Raw genomic sequence first — 23,931 nt, 5'->3', positions numbered from 1 at the left:
TCCTCCTTTAGCCTCTACAGTATGTCCCCCTTTAGCCCATGCAGTATGTCCCCCTTTATCCCATGCAGTATGTCCCCCTTTAGCCTCTACAGTATGTCCCCCTTTAGCCCATGCAGTATGTCCCCCTTTAGCCTCTACAGTATGTCCCCTTTTAGCCCATGCGGTATGTCCCCCTTTAGCCCATGCAGTATGTTCCCCTTTAGCCCATGCAGTATGTCCCCCTTTAGCCCATGCAGTATGTCCCCCTTTAGCCCGTGCAGTATGTTCCCCTTTAGCCCGTACAGTATGTCCCCCTTTACACATAGAGCTCATTGAGAGCACTGCTCTACGTCCTCAGGGAGGGGAGATGAGGGAGGGGACCTGCCGTGGCGATCTATGTCCTCAGGGAGGGGGCGTGCTGTAGAGATCTGCGTCCAGCCGAGCTCAGGGAGGGGAGATGAGGGAGCGGGCGTGAACCTCCTCCCTCCCCTTGCTCTGCCCTCCCCAGTTCTAGCTTCGGAAATGATCGGAGAGCTGGGGGAGGAGCGGACGCATGGATCTACGGGGGCGCAAAAAACCACCTCACAGCGGCAACTGTTCTTGGTGCTCATTCATATTGTGCGGCAGTTCAGTAATCCTAGTAGATGTCCCTATAGAAATTAAAGGGGTAGTCCAGTGGTGAAAAACTTATCCCCTCTCCTGAGGATAGGGGTTAAGTTTGAGATCGTGGGGGGTTCGACCGCTGGGGCCCCCTGCAATCTCTCTGTACGGAGTTTTAACTATCTTGCTTTGCATGTTATGAGTCTCTCATATTTTAGTTTCACCTTTTAAGTTGCATTACTGAAAGAAATTAACTTTTGCACAATATAAAAATTTTTCGAGTTTCACCTGTATGTCCCTTAAACACTATTGGAACATGTTTATTCTTTGAGAAATAAAAAAGGTGCTCCACAGTTAATTGACCATATGTGGGACAAACATGGAAAAGACCAGAGACAACTTCAATATATAGGACTTAAAGGGGTTATCCAGGAAAAAAAAATAATTTTATATATCAACTGGCTCCAGAAAGTTAAACAGATTTGTAAATTACTTCTATTAAAAAATCCTCTCTGATGACACCTGTCTCGGGAAACGGCCAGTTTAGAATCAAATCCCCATAGCAAACCTCTTCTAAACTGGGCGTTTCCCGAGACAGGTGTCATCAGAGAGGACTTAGACAGAAAACAACAACCTTAATTTGAGAAGGTCATAAGTACTGAAAGGATTAAGATTTTTTAATAGAAGTAATTTACAAATCTGTTTAACTTTCTGGAGCTAGTTGATATATAAAAAAAAGTTTTTTCCTGGAATACCCCTTTAAACGCATTCCTCGGGAATAAGACGCTTCTGCAAATAGAGGCACATTTCATAATAAGAACTAATGCTCAAGGATTGCTGGGTCTTAAAGGGGTACTACAGCTGTCACGCCCCCTCCCATAGACTTGCATTGAGGGGTGTGACATCACACAGGGGCGGAGTCGTGACGTCACGATCTTCCGTCCCTGTGGTCGAGATGGACTCAGCCTGAGGACCTCCAGCAGTTCTGGAAGCCGCAACAGGTGGGTGCTGCATGGTAGATCCAGGGGGTCCCCAGCAGCGGGACCCCGATGATCTGACATCTTATCCCCTATCCTTTGGATAGGGGATATGATGTCTAGGGACAGAGTATCCCTTTAACAAATGTACAGATTTAAGTATGTTTTTGTAATTATATAAATGCATATTCACACTGTGTGATGTTTTGTATTATTTTTCTAGTAATCTTCTTAACCCCTTAAGGACCAGGCCAATTTTCATTGTTGCCCTTTCGCTTTTGTATCCTCCTTTTAATAGCCATAACCCTTTTATTTTTTCATCTACAGACCTTGTTTTTGCGGGACCAATTGTACTTTGTAATGTCTTTGTTCATTTTTCCATAACATATGCTCCAAACATGAAAAGATAAATAAATAAATAGACAGTATATATATATATATATATATATATATATATATATTATAATATATATATATATATATATATATATATATATATATATATATAAATATATATATATATATATATATATATATATATACACACACATTTGTGAGGTGAAATTTGGGGTGGTTCTTTTTTATGCCGTTCACCATGTGACATGTAATCTTGATACTTTGGGTTGGCACGATTAAAACCATACCCAGGTTGTATAGTTTGCTTAATATTTTACTAATTGTAAAAAGTTATAAACTTTTTAGAAAAAAAAATGGGAATTGCCATTTTCTGACCCTAATAACTTTTTTCTTTTTTTGTTTACTGGGCTGTATGAGGGCTCGTATTTTGCTCTGTGATGTTTAGTTTTTATTGGTACGATTGTGTTATTGAACGGACAATTTGATCGCTTTTTACTTAATTTCTCTCGGGATATGATGTGATACTAAAATGCAATTCTTGGGTTTGGTATATTTTTTTAAGTTTACCCCGTTCACTGTACAGGATAAATAAAGTTATAGTTTAATAGTTCAGACAATTACGCACATGGGGATACCAAATATGTTTATTTTTTATTATGTTTACGTACTTTTTATGCAGAACATGGGAAAAGGGGGGTGATTTAAACTTTTCATATGGAAGGTGTTAATTCATGTGGGTTAAACCTTCATTACTTTTTTTCCACTTTATTAGTCCCCTTTGGGGCTTTTGGGGGAATCATTAGTCAGGAGCCCAAGCCATACGCTCTTAAAGGAGAAGTGTCGTGGAAAAAAACTTATCCGCAGGCCCCAGCAATCTCCTGTATAGAGCCCTGGAACTGCTCCACAGCAGCATGTCATGACCCCCGCCTGAAGAAGGGGCAGCTACGCCCCCTTCATATAGCTCTATACGAGAGTAAAAGATAGCCGAACGTCTCTCCCACAGAGCTCTATGGTGTGGGGTCCCTACTTTGGGCAAGGGTCGCAACGCGCCGCTGTGGAGGAGAGCCGAAGATCCATATAGGAGATCGTGGGGGGTCCCAGCGGTCTGACCCCCCGCAATCTAAAACGTATTCCCTAAGGGGAAGGGGATACGTTTTTTTCCCAAAACACTTCTTTAACGGCAAACTGACGTTTCAGAGGTTAAATTACTTTCTTTTAAAATTTATGGTAACATCCATTTGGATGAAGTTGTGAAACCAGCTGGTTAAATCCAAGCGTGATCAAAAGGGGAATAGTCTGATGAAACGCAAAGCATGAAACAGCTGTCACTAATTATCCTGTAAACATACTGGTGTATGCTATGCAAAAAAAGGTGTATATGCACTCAACGCAGGGAAAACATCACCGAGTCCGGAATCACTGGAGCAGGTCTTGATGCTGTGGAGCACTACCGGTATAAGCTGCCTGTCAGCCCACTTGGAATGTTTTTGTTTTTTTTTAAACACTTTAATAAACAAAGATTATTTTGCACATAATCTAGGTGAGTGCCATTTACTGTTTCTGTACTTGGACTTTCAATTGCTTTATTTCTATATGATTGAGCAACCATTGGAGAGTGCAGTGTTATACCATCAGTGTTACCTGCTGTTTACTACCTAGTTGGAAAGGAGTACCCTGTAATATGCAATCCTGAGGCTGTGCTGACCATGTATTCTGGTATATAATAAAAAAATTATAATTTACAGTATTATTTGGTGCAGAATATAACACAGGCAATCATAATACTATGCAGTACACTTACATGGAATCTTGTTTATTTGATTCATAAGTTCCTGTTGAATTTTGCGGAATGTGTCAGCACTTTTATCCCCTGATCCAGCAACTGCAGTGGTGTTATCTTGTGAGACAATAGGTGCTTCTGTTGTGCTTGCCATTGTATGAGCTTCTGGTGGAGGCTCAGCCTTCTTGAACAAGTTAAAATGCATGATGGCTGCAAAAATACATTCAGAAAAATTTAACCTGACCTGAAGCAAAACCTAGCAAAAAAATCATTGTTTTAATGGAAAATGGCAATATATAATAAATATACATATAAAAAAAACATTTTTATAGTGTGAGTGCTCCTGCTCATTTTGTTTTTCAGAGCAGGGCTGGTGATGCTGATTCTAACCCAGGTTACCTTTTGTAAATTAGTTGTGCCATTCCCGAGATATATAGAAAAATATATACAAACCATCTTCTTGGGACCCCCATGTTGCACTGTTCTGCCTGCCCGCAGTGGCCCTGTGATACAGTCCCTCCATTAATATACATTTTCCTTGCTGCTGATACATGCTGTGAAATCAGCCTTATGTACAGCATGTTGCCATCAGTGTATATGCGCAGCATCCAGGGGCGTTGCTAGGGATCTTAAACATACAGGTCACGGGCCCACTGTGTTCCATCATGCTCAATAACAAGTACAACACAAGCCAGCATACTGTACTGCAACATCACTGTGTATATTATCCCTGTACTGTGACATCACTGTGTGTGTTATCCCTGTACTGTGACATCACTGTGTATATTATCCCCGTACTGTGACATCACTGTGTGTGTTATCCCTGTACTGTGACATCACTGTGTATATTATCCCTGTACTGTGACATCACTGTGTGTGTTATCCCTGTACTGTGACATCACTGTGTATATTATCCCTGTACTGTGACATCACTGTACATGTTATCTCTGTACTGTGACATCACTGTGTATTTTACAGTATTTCTGCACTGTGACCTCACTGTGTGTGTTATCCCTGTACTGTGACACAACTGTGTATTATCCCTGTACTGTGACATCACTGTACATGTTATCTCTGTACTGTGACATCACTGTGTATTTTACAGTATTTCTGCACTGTGACCTCACTGTGTGTATTATCCCTGTACTATGGCATCGCTGAGTATATTATCCCTGTACTGTAATATCACTCTTTGTGTATTATACCTGTACTGTGACATCATTGTGCACTTTATCCCTGTTCTGTGACAATACTGTGTATTTTCCCTGTACTGTGACATTACTGTGTATTATACCTGTGCTTTGACATCACTGTGCACTTTATGCAAGGAAAATGCATATTACTGAAGGGGGTGTATCAAAGGGACAATGTAAATGGGCACAGTGAGCTGAGGAACGCCCCCGAGTGCACCAAGAATAGGATTTAAGTATTAGCATTTTGCTATACATCCTGGGTATGGCTCAACAGATTATGAAAAGGTAACCCGCATTAAAATCAGAGTCCCCTGCACAATTACCCTGTATAATCAGGTTAGAGCAGGTGATGCTGCTGTCAGTTTCCCTTTGCACACATTCCGAATGCTGCATATTAAAGCCTTTAGAGTAGGGTCCCTCGTGACATATTTTTCTTAGCCTTAGGATAGAAGTATTTTTTTTCCAATAAATCTGTGTAAATTAACATTTTAACTGCATTCTATGTGGCAGTACATTCATGCCACATAGAATGCAGTTAAAATGTTAATTTACACAGATTTATTGGAAAAAAATACTTTTTATTTTTTTTTATTTTTGAACAATAAAAACATTTTTCACAGATAAATAACATTTTCATTGCCACCTACAGGAAGCCATACATTTTCTTGTTTTTCGATAAACATTAGGACATGATTCATGTGTGAGAGGTTTCATTTTTCAGGTGTACCACATTGGGGCACACATGCAACAGCTGACAGACTACCTTTTTTTTTTTATATTTACAAGGGGGGTTAATGGAAAAAAAAACATAATTTCCACTATTGTGTTTGTGGATTTTCACAGCATTTATTGTGTGATATAAATAAAATTTGTCTGAGCATGTATCTTCAGCCAGAAGGAAAACAGAATATCAGACTGAGCAATATTTGCTTTGCAGGATTGTCTGGCAATGGCAGAATTTTTTGCCTAGTTTATTTTTTTTATGTCTTAAATACAGAGCATTTAGAAAATCTTCAGACCCGTTCACATTTTGTTACTTTGAGCCTGTAATAATGAGTCCCATTATTCTGCCCTCAAAAGCCTCCATACTTTGTGGGTATAGTACAAAAAGGTTTGTACACCTGGATTTGGGGATTTTCTGCAGATCCCCTCAAGCTCTATCTGGTTGGATGAAGTCTGTCAGTGGACAGACATTTGAAGGTCTTTCCAGAGATGTTCGATTGAGTTCAAGTCAGGGCTCTGACTGAGCAACTCAAGGTTATTCTTAGTGCTGTCCCTAAGCCCCTCTTGTGTTGTCTTGACAGTGTGCTTAGGGTCATTTGTCTTGTTGGAAGGTAAACCTTTGCCCACTTCCCAACCAACCCAAATCCGGTGGGACATTTCCACTTTTCGGTTGTTGTCCTACCATCCTAAAATGGCACCCACATGTCCTCCATTTAACTGTAAATGCATCTTAATGAGGCATCTACAGTTAAATGTGGCTCTCGATAGGAAGTATGACAGGGTAAAGAGCCATTGGCTCCTCACCCTGTGAATCACGCACAGGAGGCTGAACCCTTCTTCAGCACTCTGGCGCACAAGTGACGTCAGACGCCAGAGCGCAGAGGAAGTGAAAAGAAGAGGCAGTGCGGAGGGAGCTAACGGGGAAGAAGAAAGGAGCAGCAGAAAGTAAGTATGCCAGGGGAAGGGGGGTATGGCTGGGGGACTGCTACCTAGCTAATGTGGAGGAACTGCAGAGCTGCTGCCTACCTAATGTAGAGAAACTGCTGTCTACCTAATATGGGGGAACTGCTGCCTAGCTAATACGGGGGAACTGCTGCATACCTAATGTGGGGAACTGCTGCCTACCTAATTTGGGGAACTGCTGCCTACCTAATGCTTTGAACATCTGTTGCCTACCTAGTGTGGGGAGCTGCTGCCTACATAAGGTGGGGGACTGCTGCCTTGCTAATGTGGGGGACTGCTGCCTTGCTAATGTGGGGGACTGCTGCCTTGCTAATGTGGCGGACTTCTGCTGCCTAGTTAATGTGGGGGACTTCTGCTTTCTACCTAATGTGGGGGACTTCTGCTGCCTACCTAATGTTGGTGAATTCCTATTACAAAGCTAATAGGGGGCTACCTACTACCTTCATAGCTTATATGAGGGTTTTCATATAGGGGACAGCTATCTGGGGGATTTATCGACAGGGGAAACTCTCTCTGGGGGCCCTACCTACTTGAAGCACTTATGTGATTGGGGAAACTACTTGAAGAGACCTGTCTACCTACTAGAATGGCCTAACTACCTATTGTGGGGGACCTACTGACTCGTCCCCAACCCCCCAAGGGAGGCATTATTACAGTTTGGAGCATTATAGATGCTGTAAAAGTGCAGAGCGGTGCTCGCATCATACACTGCAGGTCCCGGCTGCTATCAGCAGCTGGGGACCCGCCAGTAATTGCCGACATCCGCAATTGCGCGGATATCCGCCATTAACCCCTCAGATGTGCGGCATCTGCGGCAACGCCCATGTTAAAATTGATGATCGGATCGCCCGCAGCACTGCCGCGGGGATCCGATCATCTGTAATAGACTCTGGAGGTCCCCTCACCTGCCTCCGGCTGTCTCCCGGTGTATTCTGCTCTGATCTGAGATCGAGCAGACCAGAGCAGAAGATAGCCGATAATACCGATCAGTGCTATGCCCTATACATAGCACTGAACAGTATTAGCAATGAAATGATTGCTATAGATAGTCCCCTATGGGGACATAAAATGTGTAAAAAAAAAGTTGAAAAATGTAAAAAAAAGAAAAAAAAGGGAAAAATCCCCTCCCCAATAAAAATTTAAATTGTCCCTTTTTCCCATTTTACCCCTCAAAAGCGTAAAGATTTTTTTAAATTAATATATTTGGTATTGCCGCGTGCATAATTGTCCGAACTATCAAAATATAATGTTAATGATCATGTACGGTGAACGGCTTTAAAAAAATAAAAAGTAAAAAAAATGCTCCCATTTTATTCCAAACAAAATTTATAAAAAGTGATCTAAAAAGTTTTATAAATGTAAATGTGTTATCAATAAAAAGTACAGATAATGGCGCAAAAAAGGAGCCCTCATGCCACCTCATATACAGAAAAATGAAAAAGTTACAGGTGGTCAAAATAGGGCGATTTTATATTACTGATTTTGTACAAAAAGTTTGAGATTTTTTTAAGTGGTACGAAAATAGAAAAGTATCTAGCCATGGGTAACCTTTTAACCCCTTAACGACGCAGGACGTATATTTACGTCCTCCGCCGGCTCCCTCGATATGCCGCGGGGTCACGCGGTGTCCCCGCGTCATATCAGGTCGGTCCCGGCGGCTATCAACGCCCGGGACCCGCGGCTAATACAGGACATCACCGATCGTGGTGATGCCCTGTATTAACCCTTCATAAGCGGCGATCAAAGCTGACCGCCGCGTCTGAAGTGAAAGTATCCCAGCTGCTCAGTCGGGCTGTTCGGGACCGCCGCGGTGAAATCGCGGTGTCCCGAACAGCTTACAGGACACCGGGAGGGTCCTTACCTGCTTCCTCGGTGTCCGATCGACGAATGACTGCTCCGTGCCTGAGATCCAGGCAGGAGCAGTCAAGCGCCGATAACACTGATCACAGGCGTGTTAATACACGCCAGTGATCTGTGTAAAATATCAGTGTGTGCAGTGTTATAGGTCCCTATGGGACCTATAACACTGCAAAAAAAAGTTTTAAAAAAGTGTTAATAAAGGTCATTTAACCCCTTCCCTAATAAAAGTTTGAATCACCCCCCTTTTCCCATGAAAAAAAATAAAAGTGTAAATAAAAAAAAAATTTTAACATATGTGGCATCGCCGCGTGCGCAAATGTCCGAACTATAAAAATATATAATTAATTAAACCGCACGGTCAATGGCGTACGCGCAAAAAAATTCCAAAGTCCAAAAAAGTGTATTTTTGGTCACTTTTTATACCATAAAAAAATTAAGAAAAAGTGATCAAAAAGTCCGATCAAAACAAAAATTGTACCGATAAAAACTTCAGATCACAGCGCAAAAATGAGTCCTCATACCGCCCTGTACGTGGAAAAATAAAAAAAGTTATAGGGGTCAGAAGATGACATTTTTAAACATATAAATTTTCCTGCATGTAGTCATGATTTTTTCCAGAAGTACAACAAAATCAAACCTATATAAGTAGGGTATCATTTTAACCATATGGACCTACAGAATAAAGATAAGGTGTCATTTTTACTGAAATATGCGCTGCGTAGAAACGGAAACCCCCAAAAGTTACAAAATGGCGTTTTTTTTTCCGACTTTGTTGCACAATGATTTCTTTTCCGTTTCGCCGTGAATTTTTGGGTAAAATGACTAATGTCACTGCAAAGTAGAATTGGTGACGCAAAAAATAAGCCATAATATTGATTTTTAGGTGGAAACTTGAAAGGGTTATGATTTTTAAAAGGTGAGGAGGAAAAAACGAAAGTGCAAAAACTTAAAAAACCTGAGTCCTTAAGGGGTTAACCATATTGACCCACAGAATAAAGAAAACATCATTTTTACCGTAAAGTGTAAAGTGTGAAAACAAAACCCTCCAAAGTGTGCAAAATAGTGGTTTTCATTGTTATGTTATAAACAATTTTTCAATGTTAAATTATAAACGGGGATCAGGAAAATGCAAATATATTAAACAAATTCTTCTCCACTGTGTTCACCGAGGAAAATGAAATGTCAGGTGAAATACAGTGTGATAAGGTAAACTCCCCAGTACAGGTGGAAGTACAGTGCATTCACCCTGTGTTCTAAAGGAATTAAGTAAGGTGATAGACAGACCCATATTTTTAATACTCAGGGACTCTGTAGTAACAGGGACTGTTCCCCAGGACTGGCGCATGGCAAATGTGGTACCAATATTTAAAAAGGGATCAAAAGGTGACCCTGGGAATTATAGACCTGTTAGTTTAACCTCCGCTGTATGTAAATTGTTTGAGGGTTTTCTAAGGGTTGCAATTCTGGAGTATCTTAATTTAAAAAAATGTATGACCCCCCCCCCCCCCCCCATATCAGAATGGCATGGGGATTGGTCCTGTCAAACTAACCTGATCAGCTTTTATGAGGAGGTGAGCTCCAGACTGGATGTCGTATATCTGGATTTTTCCAAAGCATTTGATACGGTGCCTCATAAAAGGTTGGTGCATAAAATGAGAAGGATGGGGCCGGGGGAGAATGTGTGCAAGTGGGTAAGTAACTGGCTCACTAATAGGAAACAGAGGGTGGTTATTAATGGTACTTATTCTGATTGGGTGACTGTTACTAGTGGGGTACAACAGGGGTCTGTCTTGGGTCCTGTTCTATTTAATATATTTTTTAATGACCTTGTAGAGGGGTTGAATAGTAAAGTAGCAATCTTTGCAGATGATAGTAAACTCTAAAGTGGTAAATACTATAGAGGACAATGCACTGTTACAAATGGATCTGGACAGGTTGGAGGTTTGGGCTGGGAAGTGGCAGATGAGGTTCAACACTGATAAATGTAAGGTAATGCACATGGGGAGGAAAAATCCGGGCTGGGATTATGTATTAAATTGGAGAACACTTGGGACGACTGACATGGAAAAGGATTTAGGAGTCTTAGTTAACAGTAAATTTAGCTGTAGTGAACAGTGTCGGGCAGCTGATGCCAAGGAAAATAAAATCATGGGGGGCATCAATAGGGGCATAGATGCCCATCACAAGGAAATAATTCTACCGCTGTAAAAATCACTAGTCAGACCACACATGGAATACTGTGTACAGTACTGGGCACCAGTGTACAAGAAAGATACAGTGGAGCTGGAGAGGGTTCAAAGACGGGCAACCAGAGTAATACGGGGAATGGGAGGACTACAGCACCCAGAAAGATTAGCAGAATTGGCATTTTTTAGTTTAGAAAAAAGAAGGCTTAGGGGAGACCTAATAACTATGTATAAATATATCAGGGGACAGTACAGAGATCTCTCCCATGATCTATTTATACCCAGGACTGTATCTATAACAAGGGGGCATCCTCTACGTTTAGAGGAAAGAAGATTTCTACACCAGCACAGACGGGGGTTCTTTACTGTAAGAGCAGTGAGACTTTGGAATTCTCTGCCTAAAGAGGCTGTCATGGTGAACTCTCTAAAGAGTTCAAAAGGGGTCTGGATGCATTTTTGGAGAATAATAACATCTCTGGTTATGGATATTAGATTTATAGGGACAGAACGTTACTCCAGGGATTTATTCTGACTGCCATATTTGGAGTCAGGAAGGAATTTTTACCTCTAGTATTTGTTTTTTGCCTTCCTCTGGATCAACTCAGTAGGGACTCATTAGGGTTATAGGTTGAACTTGATGGACTATGGTCTTTTTTCAACCTTATGAACTATGTTACTATGTTATGTGCTCTGGCCACACACGCTGGCCGTGAGCGCATGGTCGCCTTACCTTCTGCTGCCGACGGGGCTGGGACTCGCATTGCGGGACGCGCCCGCATGCGAGCCCCAGTCTGTCACTCTCCGGGTGTTTCTCCTGCCTCTGCCTCTCTGCTCCGGCCCGCGTGACCCCCGTCCCCTAGGGGGCACGCGCGCCGGTGCTTTAAGACCTTCTGCTATCCAGACTACAAGTTGCCTTATCCCTCCTGTGCCTCGCATCTCACCAGCCGCCTATGTGGTCGACCCGTGCCAGGGGTAGCGACCTGTAGCAAGTCCATCACGCTTTGCGGCGGGCTCTGGTGAAAACCAGCGGCACCTTAGACTCCACTCCCTGGTATGGTCCGAGTCATCTGCCACACAGGTGCAGTCGATCCACATCCACCGGTCCTGTCTTCAGAAACGTGAATGTTACAGTAAGATCCGGCCATGTATCCCGCTGAGGTACCCCTGCCTGAAGTCGCAGATTTTCCCTCCGTTGTGGTACGTCAGTTGCAGCAGTTGGCCCAACAGGCGCAGCAATTTTCTCAACTTTCAGCCATGATGCAACAGCTTTTGGCCTTGCAACAGCAGCAGGTACAATTTGGCCCACTCCCAGCTCCAGCTCATGCAGTGTCCCCAGCAGCAGGCACAATCTGGCCCACTCCCAGCTCCAGCTCATGCAGTGTCTTCTGGCTCCCAGCTGCGCCTGCCTTTGCCTTCCAAGTATGACGGGGATTCCAAGTCGTGCAGAGGCTTTGTTACACAATGCTCCATGCACTTGGAGCTCATGTCTGAACTGTTTCCGACGGAACGTAGTAAGGTGGCCTTTGTCATTAGTCTACTTTCCGAAAAAGCCCTGGATTGGGCTACACCCCTTTAGGACCGTGATGATCCAGTATCCTCCAATTTGTCGGCATTCTTGGCAGAATTTCGCAGTGTCTTTGAGGAACCCGCACGTGCCTCTTTAGCTGAGACGGCATTGCTGAACCTCTGTCAAGGGAATTCTACCGTTGGTGACTACGCGGTTAAATTCCGCATTGTAGCCTCTGAACTTGCCTGGAATGATGAGGCATTGTGTGCCACATTCAAAAAAGGACTGTCAAGCAGGATTAAAGATGCCCTTGCAGCACGTGATCCTCCATCTTCTTTGACAGAACTTATCCACTTGGCCACACGCATTGGTGTGCGTTTTGCCAAGAGACAGGAGGAATTGCGCTTAGAGAAGGAACCTGCCCTCCTGACACCCGTGTTTCAACGTCCACCTCTTCAGTCTCCTGCACCTCTTGCCGAAGAGGCTATACAAGGAGATCGTTATCGTCTTACGCAACAGGAGAGTTCACGACGACACAAAGAGAATTTGTGCTTGTATTGTGCTAGCCCGGAGCACTTTCTCAAGGACTGTACAGTTCGCCCGCACCTAGAGTACGTGGGAGAGGCGTCCTAGGGTGTGAATACTACCTCTCCATGCTAAACTATTCCTGCACAAGTCTTCAGCCAAGTCTTCCTTCAGCGCTACAGCATTTTTGGATTCTGGATCAGCAGGTGACTTTATTGATGAGGCTTTAGTCCACAAGTATCATCTTCCCCTTACTCGGCTTGACAAGCCGTTGTTCATCTCCTCTGTCAATGGACAAAATCTGGACTGTAAGGTTCACTCAGTACTGAATCTCTCATCAAGCAAGTGGGAGTATTGCATAAAGAAAAGATTGAATTCTATGTTCTGCCACACTGTAATTCTGAGATTCTTCTTGGCCTTCCTTGGCTGCAACGCAATTATCCGCAACTGGATTGGAGAACTGGAGGAATAATTTGCTGGGGACAACCCTGTCACAATTTTTGCCTCCAACCTGTTCTGCGTAAAGTTGTTTCTAGTCTTCCTCCTTTTCCTGTTCTGCCGCCACCTTACAAAGATTTCGCTGACGTTTTCTGCAAGAAACAGGCTGAGTCTCTGCCTCCACATCGTCCTTATGACTGCCCTATTGATCTTCTGCCTAGTACCACTCCTCCTCGTGGGAGAATATACCCTCTATCAGTTCCTGAGACCAAAGCCATGGCTGAGTATATCCAGGAGAATCTCCAAAAGGGATTTATCCATAAGTCCTCTTCTCCTGCTGGAGCAGGTTTCTTCTTTGTAGGGTAGAAGGATGGCTTACTCCGTCCATGCATTGACTACAGGGGACTTAACAAAATCATGGTCAAGAACCGTTACCTTCTACCTCTTATCTCAGAACTTTTTGACTGTCTATGTGGTGCCAAGGTCTTGGACTTACGTGGTTCGTATAACCTCATTCGTATCCGCAAGGGAGATGAATGGAAAATGGCCTTCAATACTCGTGACAGACATTTTGTGTATCTTGTAATGCCTTTTGGTCTCTGCAATGCTCCAGACGTTTTTCAAGAGTTCGTCAATGATATCTTCCGTGATCTTCTCTACACCTGTGTTGTCGTATACCTAGATGACATCCTGATCTTCTCTTCCAATCTAGAGGAGCATCGTACTCATGTTTGTCTGGTTCTTCAGCAACTTCGGAAGAATCATCTCTACGTCAAACTGGAGAAATGCCTGGTCGAGAAATCTAAAGTCTTCCATTTCTAGGCTACATTGTCTCATCAGGGCCTGCAGATGGATCCAGATAAGTTGTCTGCAGCATTGGATTGGCGTCGTCCGTCGGGCCTACGTGGCATTCAACGCTTTCTGGGATTCGCTAACTATTATTGTTACGCCGAGCGCTCCGGGTCCCCGCTCCTCCCCGGAGCGCTCGCTACACTCTCGCTACTGCAGCGCTCCGGTCAGATCCACTGACCCGGTGCGCTGCGATACCGCCTCCAGCCGGGATGCGATTCGCGATGCGGGTGGCGCCCGCTCGCGATGCGCACCCCGGCTCCCGTACCTGACTCGCTCTCCGTCGGTCCTGTCCCGGCGCGCGCGGCCCCGCTCCCTAGGGCGCGCGCGCGCCGGGTCTCTGCGATTTAAAGGGCCACTGCGCCGCTGATTGGCGCAGTGGTTCTAATTATTGTGTTCACCTGTGCACTCCCTATTTATACCTCACTTCCCCTGCACTCCCTCGCCGGATCTTGTTGCCATTGTGCCAGTGAAAGCGTTTCCTTGTGTGTTCCTAGCCTGTGTTCCAGACCTCCTGCCGTTGCCCCTGACTACGATCCTTGCTGCCTGCCCCGACCTTCTGCTACGTCCGACCTTGCTTCTGTATACTCCCTTGTACCGCGCCTATCTTCAGCAGTCAGAGAGGTTGAGCCGTTGCTAGTGGATACGACCTGGTCACTACCGCGGCAGCAAGACCATCCCGCTTTGCGGCGGGCTCTGGTGAAAACCAGTAGTGACTTAGAACCGGTCCACTAGCACGGTCCACGCCAATCCCTCTCTGGCACAGAGGATCCACCTCCTGCCAGCCGGCATCGTGACAGTAGATCCGGCCATGGATCCCGCTGAAGTTCCTCTGCCAGTTGTCGCCGACCTCACCACGGTGGTCGCCCAGCAGTCACAACAGATAGCGCAACAAGGCCACCAGCTGTCTCAACTGACCGTGATGCTACAGCAGCTACTACCACAGCTTCAGCAATCATCTCCTCCGCCAGCTCCTGCACCTCCTCCGCAGCGAGTGGCCGCTTCAGGCCTACGACTATCCTTGCCGGATAAATTTGATGGGGACTCTAAATTTTGCCGTGGCTTTCTTTCTCAATGTTCCCTGCACTTGGAGATGATGTCGGACCAGTTTCCTACTGAAAGGTCTAAGGTGGCTTTCGTAGTCAGCCTTCTGTCTGGAAAAGCCCTGTCATGGGCCACACCGCTCTGGGACCGCAATGACCCCGTCACTGCCTCTGTACACTCCTTCTTCTCGGAAATTCGAAGTGTCTTTGAGGAACCTGCCCGAGCCTCTTCTGCTGAGACTGCCCTGTTGAACCTGGTCCAGGGTAATTCTTCCGTTGGCGAGTACGCCGTACAATTCCGTACTCTTGCTTCAGAACTATCCTGGAATAATGAGGCCCTCTGCGCGACCTTTAAAAAAGGCCTATCCAGCAACATTAAAGATGTTCTGGCCGCACGAGAAATCCCTGCTAACCTACATGAACTCATTCATCTAGCCACTCGCATTGACATGCGTTTTTCCGAAAGGCGTCAGGAGCTCCGCCAGGATATGGACTTTGTTCGCACAAGGCGTTTTTTCTCCCCGGCTCCTCTCTCCTCTGGTCCCCTGCAATGCGTTCCTGTGCCTCCCGCCGTGGAGGCTATGCAGGTCGACCGGTCTCGCCTGACACCTCAAGAGAGGACACGACGCCGCATGGAGAATCTCTGCCTGTACTGTGCCGGTACCGAACACTTCCTGAAGGATTGTCCTATCCGTCCTCCCCGCCTGGAAAGACGTACGCTGACTCCGCACAAAGGTGAGACAGTCCTTGATGTCAACTCTGCTTCTCCACGTCTTACTGTGCCTGTGCGGATATCTGCCTCTACCTTCTCCTTCTCTACTATGGCCTTCTTGGATTCCGGATCTGCAGGAAATTTTATTTTGGCCTCTCTCATCAACAGGTTCAACATCCCGGTGACCAGTCTCGCCAGACCCCTCTACATCAATTGTGTTAACAATGAAAGATTGGACTGTACCATACGTTTCCGCACGGAGCCCCTCCTAATGTGCATCGGACCTCATCACGAGAAAATTGAGTTTTTGGTCCTCCCCAATTGCACTTCCGAAATTCTCCTTGGACTACCCTGGCTTCAACACCATTCCCCAACCCTGGATTGGTCCACTGGGGAGATCAAGAGTTGGGGTCCCTCTTGTTTCAAGGACTGCCTTAAACCGGTTCCCAGTACTCCTTGCCGTGACCCTGTGGTTCCCCCTGTAACCGGTCTCCCTAAGGCCTATATGGACTTTGCGGATGTTTTTTGCAAAAAACAAGCTGAGACTCTACCTCCTCACAGGCCTTATGACTGTCCTATTGACCTCCTCCTGGGCACTACTCCACCCCAGGGCAGAATTTATCCTCTCTCTGCCCAGAGACTCTTGCTATGTCTGAGTACATCCAGGAAAATTTAAAAAAGGGCTTTATCCGCAAATCCTCCTCTCCTGCCGGAGCCGGATTTTTCTTTGTGTCCAAAAAAGATGGCTCCCTACGTCCTTGCATTGACTACCGCGGTCTTAATAAAATCACGGTAAAGAACCGCTACCCCCTACCTCTCATCTCTGAACTCTTTGATCGCCTCCAGGGTGCCCACATCTTTACCAAACTGGACTTAAGAGGTGCTTATAATCTCATCCGCATCAGAGAGGGGGATGAATGGAAAACGGCATTTAACACTAGAGATGGACACTTTGAGTATCTGGTCATGCCCTTTGGCCTGTGCAACGCCCCTGCCGTCTTCCAAGACTTTGTTAATGAAATTTTTTGTGATCTCTTATATTCCTGTGTTGTTGTATATCTGGACGATATCCTGATTTTTTCTGCCAACCTAGAAGAACACCGCCAGCATGTCCGCATGGTTCTTCAGAGACTTCGTGACAATCAACTTTATGCCAAAATGGAGAAATGTCTGTTTGAATGTCAATCTCTTCCTTTCCTAGGATACTTGGTCTCTGGCCAGGGACTACAAATGGATCCAGACAAACTCTCTGCCGTCTTAGATTGGCCACGCCCCTCCGGACTCCGTGCTATCCAACGTTTTTTGGGGTTCGCCAATTATTACAGACAATTTATTCCACATTTTTCCACCATTGTGGCTCCTATCGTGGCTTTAACCAAAAAGAATGCCAATCCTAAGTCATGGCCTCCTCAAGCGGAAGACGCCTTTAAACAGCTCAAGTCTGCCTTTTCTTCGGCTCCCGTGCTCTCCAGACCTGACCCATCTAAACCCTTCCTATTGGAGGTTGATGCCTCCTCAGTAGGAGCTGGAGCGGTCCTTCTACAAAAAAATTCTTCCGGGCATGCTGTTACTTGTGGTTTTTTTTCTAGGACCTTCTCTCCGGCGGAGAGGAACTACTCCATCGGGGATCGAGAGCTTCTAGCCATTAAATTAGCACTTGAGGAATGGAGGCATCTGCTGGAGGGATCAAGATTTCCAGTTATTATTTACACCGATCACAAGAACCTCTCCTATTTCCAGTCTGCCCAACGGCTGAATCCTCGCCAGGCCAGGTGGTCTCTGTTCTTTGCCCGATTTAATTTTGAAATTCACTTTCGGCCTGCCGATAAGAACATTAGGGCCGATGCTCTCTCTCGTTCCTCGGATGCCTCGGAAGTAGAGCTCTCTCCGCAACACATCATTCCTCCTGACTGCCTGATCTCCACTTCTCCAGCCTCCATCAGGCAAACTCCTCCAGGGAAGACCTTCGTCTCTCCACGCCAACGCCTCGGAATCCTCAAATGGGGTCACTCCTCCCATCTCGCAGGTCATGCGGGCATCAAGAAATCTGTGCAACTCATCTCTCGTTTCTATTGGTGGCCGACTCTGGAGACGGATGTTGTGGATTTTGTGCGAGCCTGCACTGTCTGTGCCCGGGATAAGACTCCTCGCCAGAAGCCCGCTGGTCTTCTTCATCCTCTGCCTGTCCCCGAACAGCCTTGGTCTCTGATTGGTATGGACTTTATTACAGACTTACCCCCATCCCGTGGCAACACTGTTGTTTGGGTGGTCGTTGATCGATTCTCCAAGATGGCACATTTCATTCCTCTTCCTGGTCTTCCTTCAGCGCCTCAGTTGGCAAAACAATTTTTTGTACACATTTTTCGTCTTCACGGGTTGCCCACGCAGATCGTCTCGGATAGAGGCGTCCAATTCGTGTCAAAATTCTGGAGGGCTCTCTGTAAACAACTCAAGATTAAATTAAACTTTTCTTCTGCATATCATCCTCAATCCAATGGGCAAGTAGAAAGAATTAACCAGGTCCTGGGTGATTATTTACGGCATTTTGTTTCCTCCCGCCAGGATGACTGGGCAGATCTTCTACCATGGGCCGAATTCTCGTATAACTTCAGAGTCTCTGAATCTTCCTCCAAATCCCTATTTTTCGTGGTGTACGGCCGTCACCCTCTTCCCCCCCTCCCTACTCCCTTGCCCTCTGGTTTGCCCGCTGTGGATGAAATATCTCGTGATCTTTCCACCATATGGAAAGAGACCCAAAATTCTCTCTTACAGGCTTCATCACGCATGAAGAAGTTTGCTGATAAGAAAAGAAGAGCTCCCCCCATTTTTTCTCCTGGAGACAAGGTATGGCTCTCCGCTAAATATGTCCGCTTCCGTGTCCCTAGCTACAAATTGGGACCACGCTATCTTGGTCCTTTCAAAATTTTGTGCCAGATTAATCCTGTCTCTTACAAACTTCTTCTTCCTCCTTCTCTTCGTATTCCTAATGCCTTTCACGTTTCTCTTCTTAAACCACTCATCATCAACCGTTTCTCTCCCAAACTTGTTTCTCCCACTCCTGTTTCCGGCTCCTCGGACATCTTCTCCGTAAAGGAGATACTGGCCTCCAAGAAGGTCAGAGGGAAAACTTTTTTTTTGGTCGATTGGGAGGGTTGTGGTCCTGAAGAGAGATCCTGGGAACCTGAGGACAATATCCTAGACAAAAGTCTGCTCCTCAGGTTCTCAGGCTCTAAGAAGAGGGGGAGACCCAAGGGGGGGGGGGTACTGTTACGCCGAGCGCTCCGGGTCCCCGCTCCTCCCCGGAGCGCTCGCTACACTCTCGCTACTGCAGCGCTCCGGTCAGATCCACTGACCCGGTGCGCTGCGATACCGCCTCCAGCCGGGATGCGATTCGCGATGCGGGTGGCGCCCGCTCGCGATGCGCACCCCGGCTCCCGTACCTGACTCGCTCTCCGTCGGTCCTGTCCCGGCGCGCGCGGCCCCGCTCCCTAGGGCGCGCGCGCGCCGGGTCTCTGCGATTTAAAGGGCCACTGCGCCGCTGATTGGCGCAGTGGTTCTAATTATTGTGTTCACCTGTGCACTCCCTATTTATACCTCACTTCCCCTGCACTCCCTCGCCGGATCTTGTTGCCATTGTGCCAGTGAAAGCGTTTCCTTGTGTGTTCCTAGCCTGTGTTCCAGACCTCCTGCCGTTGCCCCTGACTACGATCCTTGCTGCCTGCCCCGACCTTCTGCTACGTCCGACCTTGCTTCTGTATACTCCCTTGTACCGCGCCTATCTTCAGCAGTCAGAGAGGTTGAGCCGTTGCTAGTGGATACGACCTGGTCACTACCGCCGCAGCAAGACCATCCCGCTTTGCGGCGGGCTCTGGTGAAAACCAGTAGTGACTTAGAACCGGTCCACTAGCACGGTCCACGCCAATCCCTCTCTGGCACAGAGGATCCACCTCCTGCCAGCCGGCATCGTGACAATTATCATCAGTTTATCCCACATTTTTCATCCCTTGGTTGCTCCTATTGTGGCTCTCACTAAAAAGGCATCTAATCCTAAATCCTCGCCTCAAGAGGCTGAAGAGGCCTTCTCCCATTTAAAGTCTGCGTTTGCCTCTGCTCCCATGCTTACAAAACCTGATGCGGAGAGGCCCTTTGCTTTGGAGGTTGATGCCTCATCTATTGGAGCGGGTGTTGTTCTCACTCAGAAAAACGCCAAGGGCAAGAGTGTAACTTGTAGGTTCTTCTCCAAGACCTTCTCTCCTGCTGAGAGCAATTACTCCATTGGAGATCATGAACTCCTCGCTATCAAGCTAGCTTTGGAGGAATGGCGACATTTATTGGAAGGTTCTTCTCATCCGGTCAGCATCTACTCCGATCATAAGAATCTTCTATACCTTCAGTCTTCTCAGCGTTTGAACCCCTGCCAGGCAAGATGGCCACTGTTCTTTTCTAGGTTCAACTTCTTCATCCACTTCCATCCAGCAGACAAGAACATCAGGGCTGATGCTCTCTCCAGGTCCTCTGATGTCATTGGTTTGGACTCAACACCTAGGCATATTATTCCTCCTGGCCGTTTGATTCCTGCAGCGCCTGCCGAGATTCAGCAAGTTCCTCCGGGAAAATCCTTTGTAACCGCCAGATTGAGATGCAAGGTCCTGAAATGGGGTAATTCTTCCTCGACAGCAGGACATCCTGGAATACGCAAGACTCTACTTCTTATCTAACGGCACTACTGGTAAGAGTCCTGCAGGTCTTTGTCGAGGAGTTTTGTCACAGGCACATGTTACACAGGACCAAACAAAATCAGAAACATCACGTTCAAGATGGGGCATCTTGAACGTGATGTTTCTGATTTTGTTCGGTCCTGTGTAACATGTGCCCGTGACAAAACTCCTTGACAAAGACCTGCAGGACTCTTACAGCCTTTACCCATTCCAGAGACTCCCTGGTCCCATATCACCATGGATTTCATCACTGATTTGCAACCTTCTCATAATAACACTGTCATCTGGGTCATTGTAGATCGGTTTTCCAAGATGGCTAATTTCATTCCTCTACCAGGTCTTCCTTCTGCCCCGCAGCTGGCGAAATACTTCTTGTTGCATGTCTTTTGTTTACATGGTCTTCCTCAGCATATCGTTTCGGTGTGCAGTTTGTCTCTAAGTTCTGGCGAGCCCTTTGTAACCGTCTGGATATCAATCTGGACTTCTCCTCGGCCTACCACCCTCAGTCCAACGGTCAGGTTGAGACTTTTCTTCGGCATTTGTTCAGCTCAACAAGATGAGCTGAATTCTCATATAATCATAAGGATTCCGAGTCCACAAGGTCATCCCCCTTTTTTGTTGTCTACAGACTCCATCTCCATTCTCCTCTTCCTCTCCCAGTCTCCTCTGGTGTGCCTGCTGTTGATGAGATGGTCTGTGACTTCTCCACCAGGCAACAGACCCGACAGTGGTTGCCCAGGCTTCTTCACGCATGAAGGCGCAAGCGGATAAAGGTAAAAGACCTCCTCCGTCCTTCTCTCCTGGTGACATGGTGTGGCTTTCATCCAAGTACATCCACTTCAAGATCCCGTTACAAGCTCGGTCCCCGCTACCTTGGTCCCTTCAAGATTCAACAAAAGATCAATCCTGTCTCCTAAAAACTCTGTCTACCTGCTACGTTACGTATTCCCAATTCCTTCCACGTCTCTCTCCTCAAGCCTCTTGTCATTAACCGGTTTTCTCAGAAGAATCTTGTCCCCACACCTGTCTCCGGCTCATCTGACGTCTACAAAGTTAAACAGATTCTTGTTGCAAAAACTGTGGGGTAAACAATTTTTTTTGGCCGACTGGGAGGGTTATGGTCCTGAGGAGAGATCTTAGGAGCCTGAGGAGAATATCCTGGACAGTGACCTTCTTAGGAGTTTTCTCTCGTAAAAGGAGGGGGAGACCAAAGGGGGGGGGACTGTTACGTTATGCACTCCGGCCACACACGCTGGCCGTGAGCACACGGTCCCCTTACCTTCTGCTGCTGCGAGCCCCAGTCCGACACTCTCCGGGTGTTTCTTCTGCCTCTGTCTCTCTGCTCTGGCGCGCATGTCCCCGTCCCCTAGGACACGCGTGCAGGAGCTTTAAGATTTAAACGGCCAGTACGCTCATTAGTGTAATCCACCTGTGGCTCATTTACAAATTCCTCCACCCTCCTCAGTTCCCTGCCAGATTTTTGTTGCCTTGTGCCTTTGAGAAAGCGTTCCTCTGTATTGCCTTGGCGTGTATCAGAGCTCTTGCTCTTGTGACTTGACCTTGCTCCTCTGCCGCCTGCCTACTGAACTATCGCCTGCCCTGACCTACTGCTATCCAGACTACGAGTTGCCTTATCCCTCCTGTGCCTCGCATCTCGTCAGACGCCTGTGTGGTCAAGCCGTGCCAGGGGTAGCGACCTGTGTGCTGCCTGCAGCAGCAGGTCCATCCCGCTTTGCGGCGGGCTCTGGTCAAAACCAGCGGCACCTTAGACTCCGCTCCCTGGTACAGTCTGAGTCATCTGTCACACAGGCCCAGCGGATCCACATCCACCGGGGTTCCTGTCATCAGAAACAAGAGTGTTACATTCATTTAAATTTCCTCCCTAAAAAAAAAATTCTTTAGGTTCGCCATACATATTTTGGTAAAATGAGAGGTTTCATTACAATGTACAATTGGTTACGCAAAGAACAAACCCTTATATGGGTCTGTAGATGGAAATATAAAAGAGTTATGGATTTTAGAAGGTGAGGAGGAAAAACCGAAAATTTTAAAATAAGATTGGCCTGGTCCTTAAAGTCAAAATGGGATTGGTCCTCAAGGGGTTAATGATGGGGGTTGTTGTCAGTCACCTGATGTAACCGTATGTAAACACCTATATGGTCTGTAGTGTTAACCTGTTGGTGAGGTTGCCATGTTTGGGTGCATGACAACGGCAGCTTATTTAGTGAGAAGCATCTTGGATCACTCCCCTCTTTAAGTAAGTGTCAGGATGGGGGAGGACGTGGAAACATTACGGCCCTTATGGTGCCTATATCGATTTTGGCTGCAGCTATTGACCACTACCGAAATTCTCTCTGCAGAGCTTGCTGAATTTCTGACAGTTAATGCTGGAATGGCTCCTGTGGTGTGGGACTGTACTAGGGGCAAGGGGTTAGACTGCAGAAAAAAAACTGCTGAATATGGAGTCTCAGTATGCCATGAACCCCACTGCGACCACTAGGGAGTCCTGAGAGGAGATTCAGAGGGAAAATAAACTACATCTAGAATCTATGGATGAGCTCGATACATATGTTATATCATCTGCCTGATAGTGGTTCTAGTCCTCAAGCTGGGTAAGGATCCTCTATATGCAGTTTCTTACTGCTCTGATGTTAAATTGCTGGCAAGGGTTCTTGCCAATAGGCTGGGGAAGGAGGTACTCGCACTGTTGCATGTGGACCAAACCGGCTTTATGCCTAGTAAGTCCACTGTGGATAAAATCTGCTATCTATTTTTGAAGCTCCAGATGTACCAGTAAGAGCCAGGGGTACGGTCGATTTTTTCACTCAATGCTGCCAATGCATTTGACAGTGTCGAGTGGAGTTATCTGTGAAAAATTGGGGCCTGTATGGGTTTGGGCCCTATTTCATGAATATTTGCTTGTCTCCTTTATAGGGACCCAGTGGCAAGTGTGAGAGTTAAAGGGGTACTTCGGTGAAAAACTTTTTTTTTTTAATCAACTGGTGCCAGAAAGTTAACCCCTTAACGACCAAGGACGTATATTTATGTCCTTGGCCGGCTCCCGTGTCATATCGGGTCGGTCCCGGCATGTATCTGATGGCGGGACCCGGGGCTAATAGCGCGCGGCAGCGATCGCGGTGCCGCGCGCTATTAACCCTTTAGACACGACGTTCAAAGTTGAACGCCGCGTCTAAAACGGAAGTAAAACCTTCCCGGCTGCTCAGCGGGGCTGATCGGGACTACCGCAGTGAAAATGCGGTGTCCCAATCAGCTGGGACACGAGCGGATGTCCTCTTACCTGCCCCCGGCGTGTCGCCTCGGCGATTGATTGCTCCAAGCCTGAGATGCAGGCTTGAGCAATCGACCGCCGATAACGCTGATCATTGCAAAGCTATGGCTTTGCAGTGAACAGTGCTGGCAATCAGTGTGTGCAGTGTTATAGGTCCCTATGGGAGCTATAACACTGCAAAAAAAGGGTAAAAAAAAAAGTTAATAAATGTGATTTAACCCTTTCCTTAATA

General features: G+C 46.4%; 1 protein-coding gene across 1 annotated transcript in view; it reads right to left on the bottom strand.

Annotated features, from left to right (window-relative positions):
* LOC130356349 (synaptotagmin-2-like) overlaps positions 1-23,931 on the bottom strand; it is a 169,431-nt gene that overhangs the window by 125,747 nt on the left and 19,753 nt on the right. Inside the window, exon 2 of the mRNA XM_056557741.1 lies at positions 3,715-3,903. Within this exon, the coding sequence (XP_056413716.1) occupies positions 3,715-3,903 (189 nt within the window). The remainder of the gene's footprint in view (positions 1-3,714; positions 3,904-23,931) is intronic.

Source organism: Hyla sarda, chromosome 2, assembly GCF_029499605.1.
Source record: "Hyla sarda isolate aHylSar1 chromosome 2, aHylSar1.hap1, whole genome shotgun sequence".
Classification (NCBI taxonomy): domain Eukaryota; kingdom Metazoa; phylum Chordata; class Amphibia; order Anura; family Hylidae; genus Hyla; species Hyla sarda.
The sequence above is the reverse complement of the archived record's forward strand: the minus strand, read 5'-3'. Positions and strand labels throughout refer to the sequence as shown.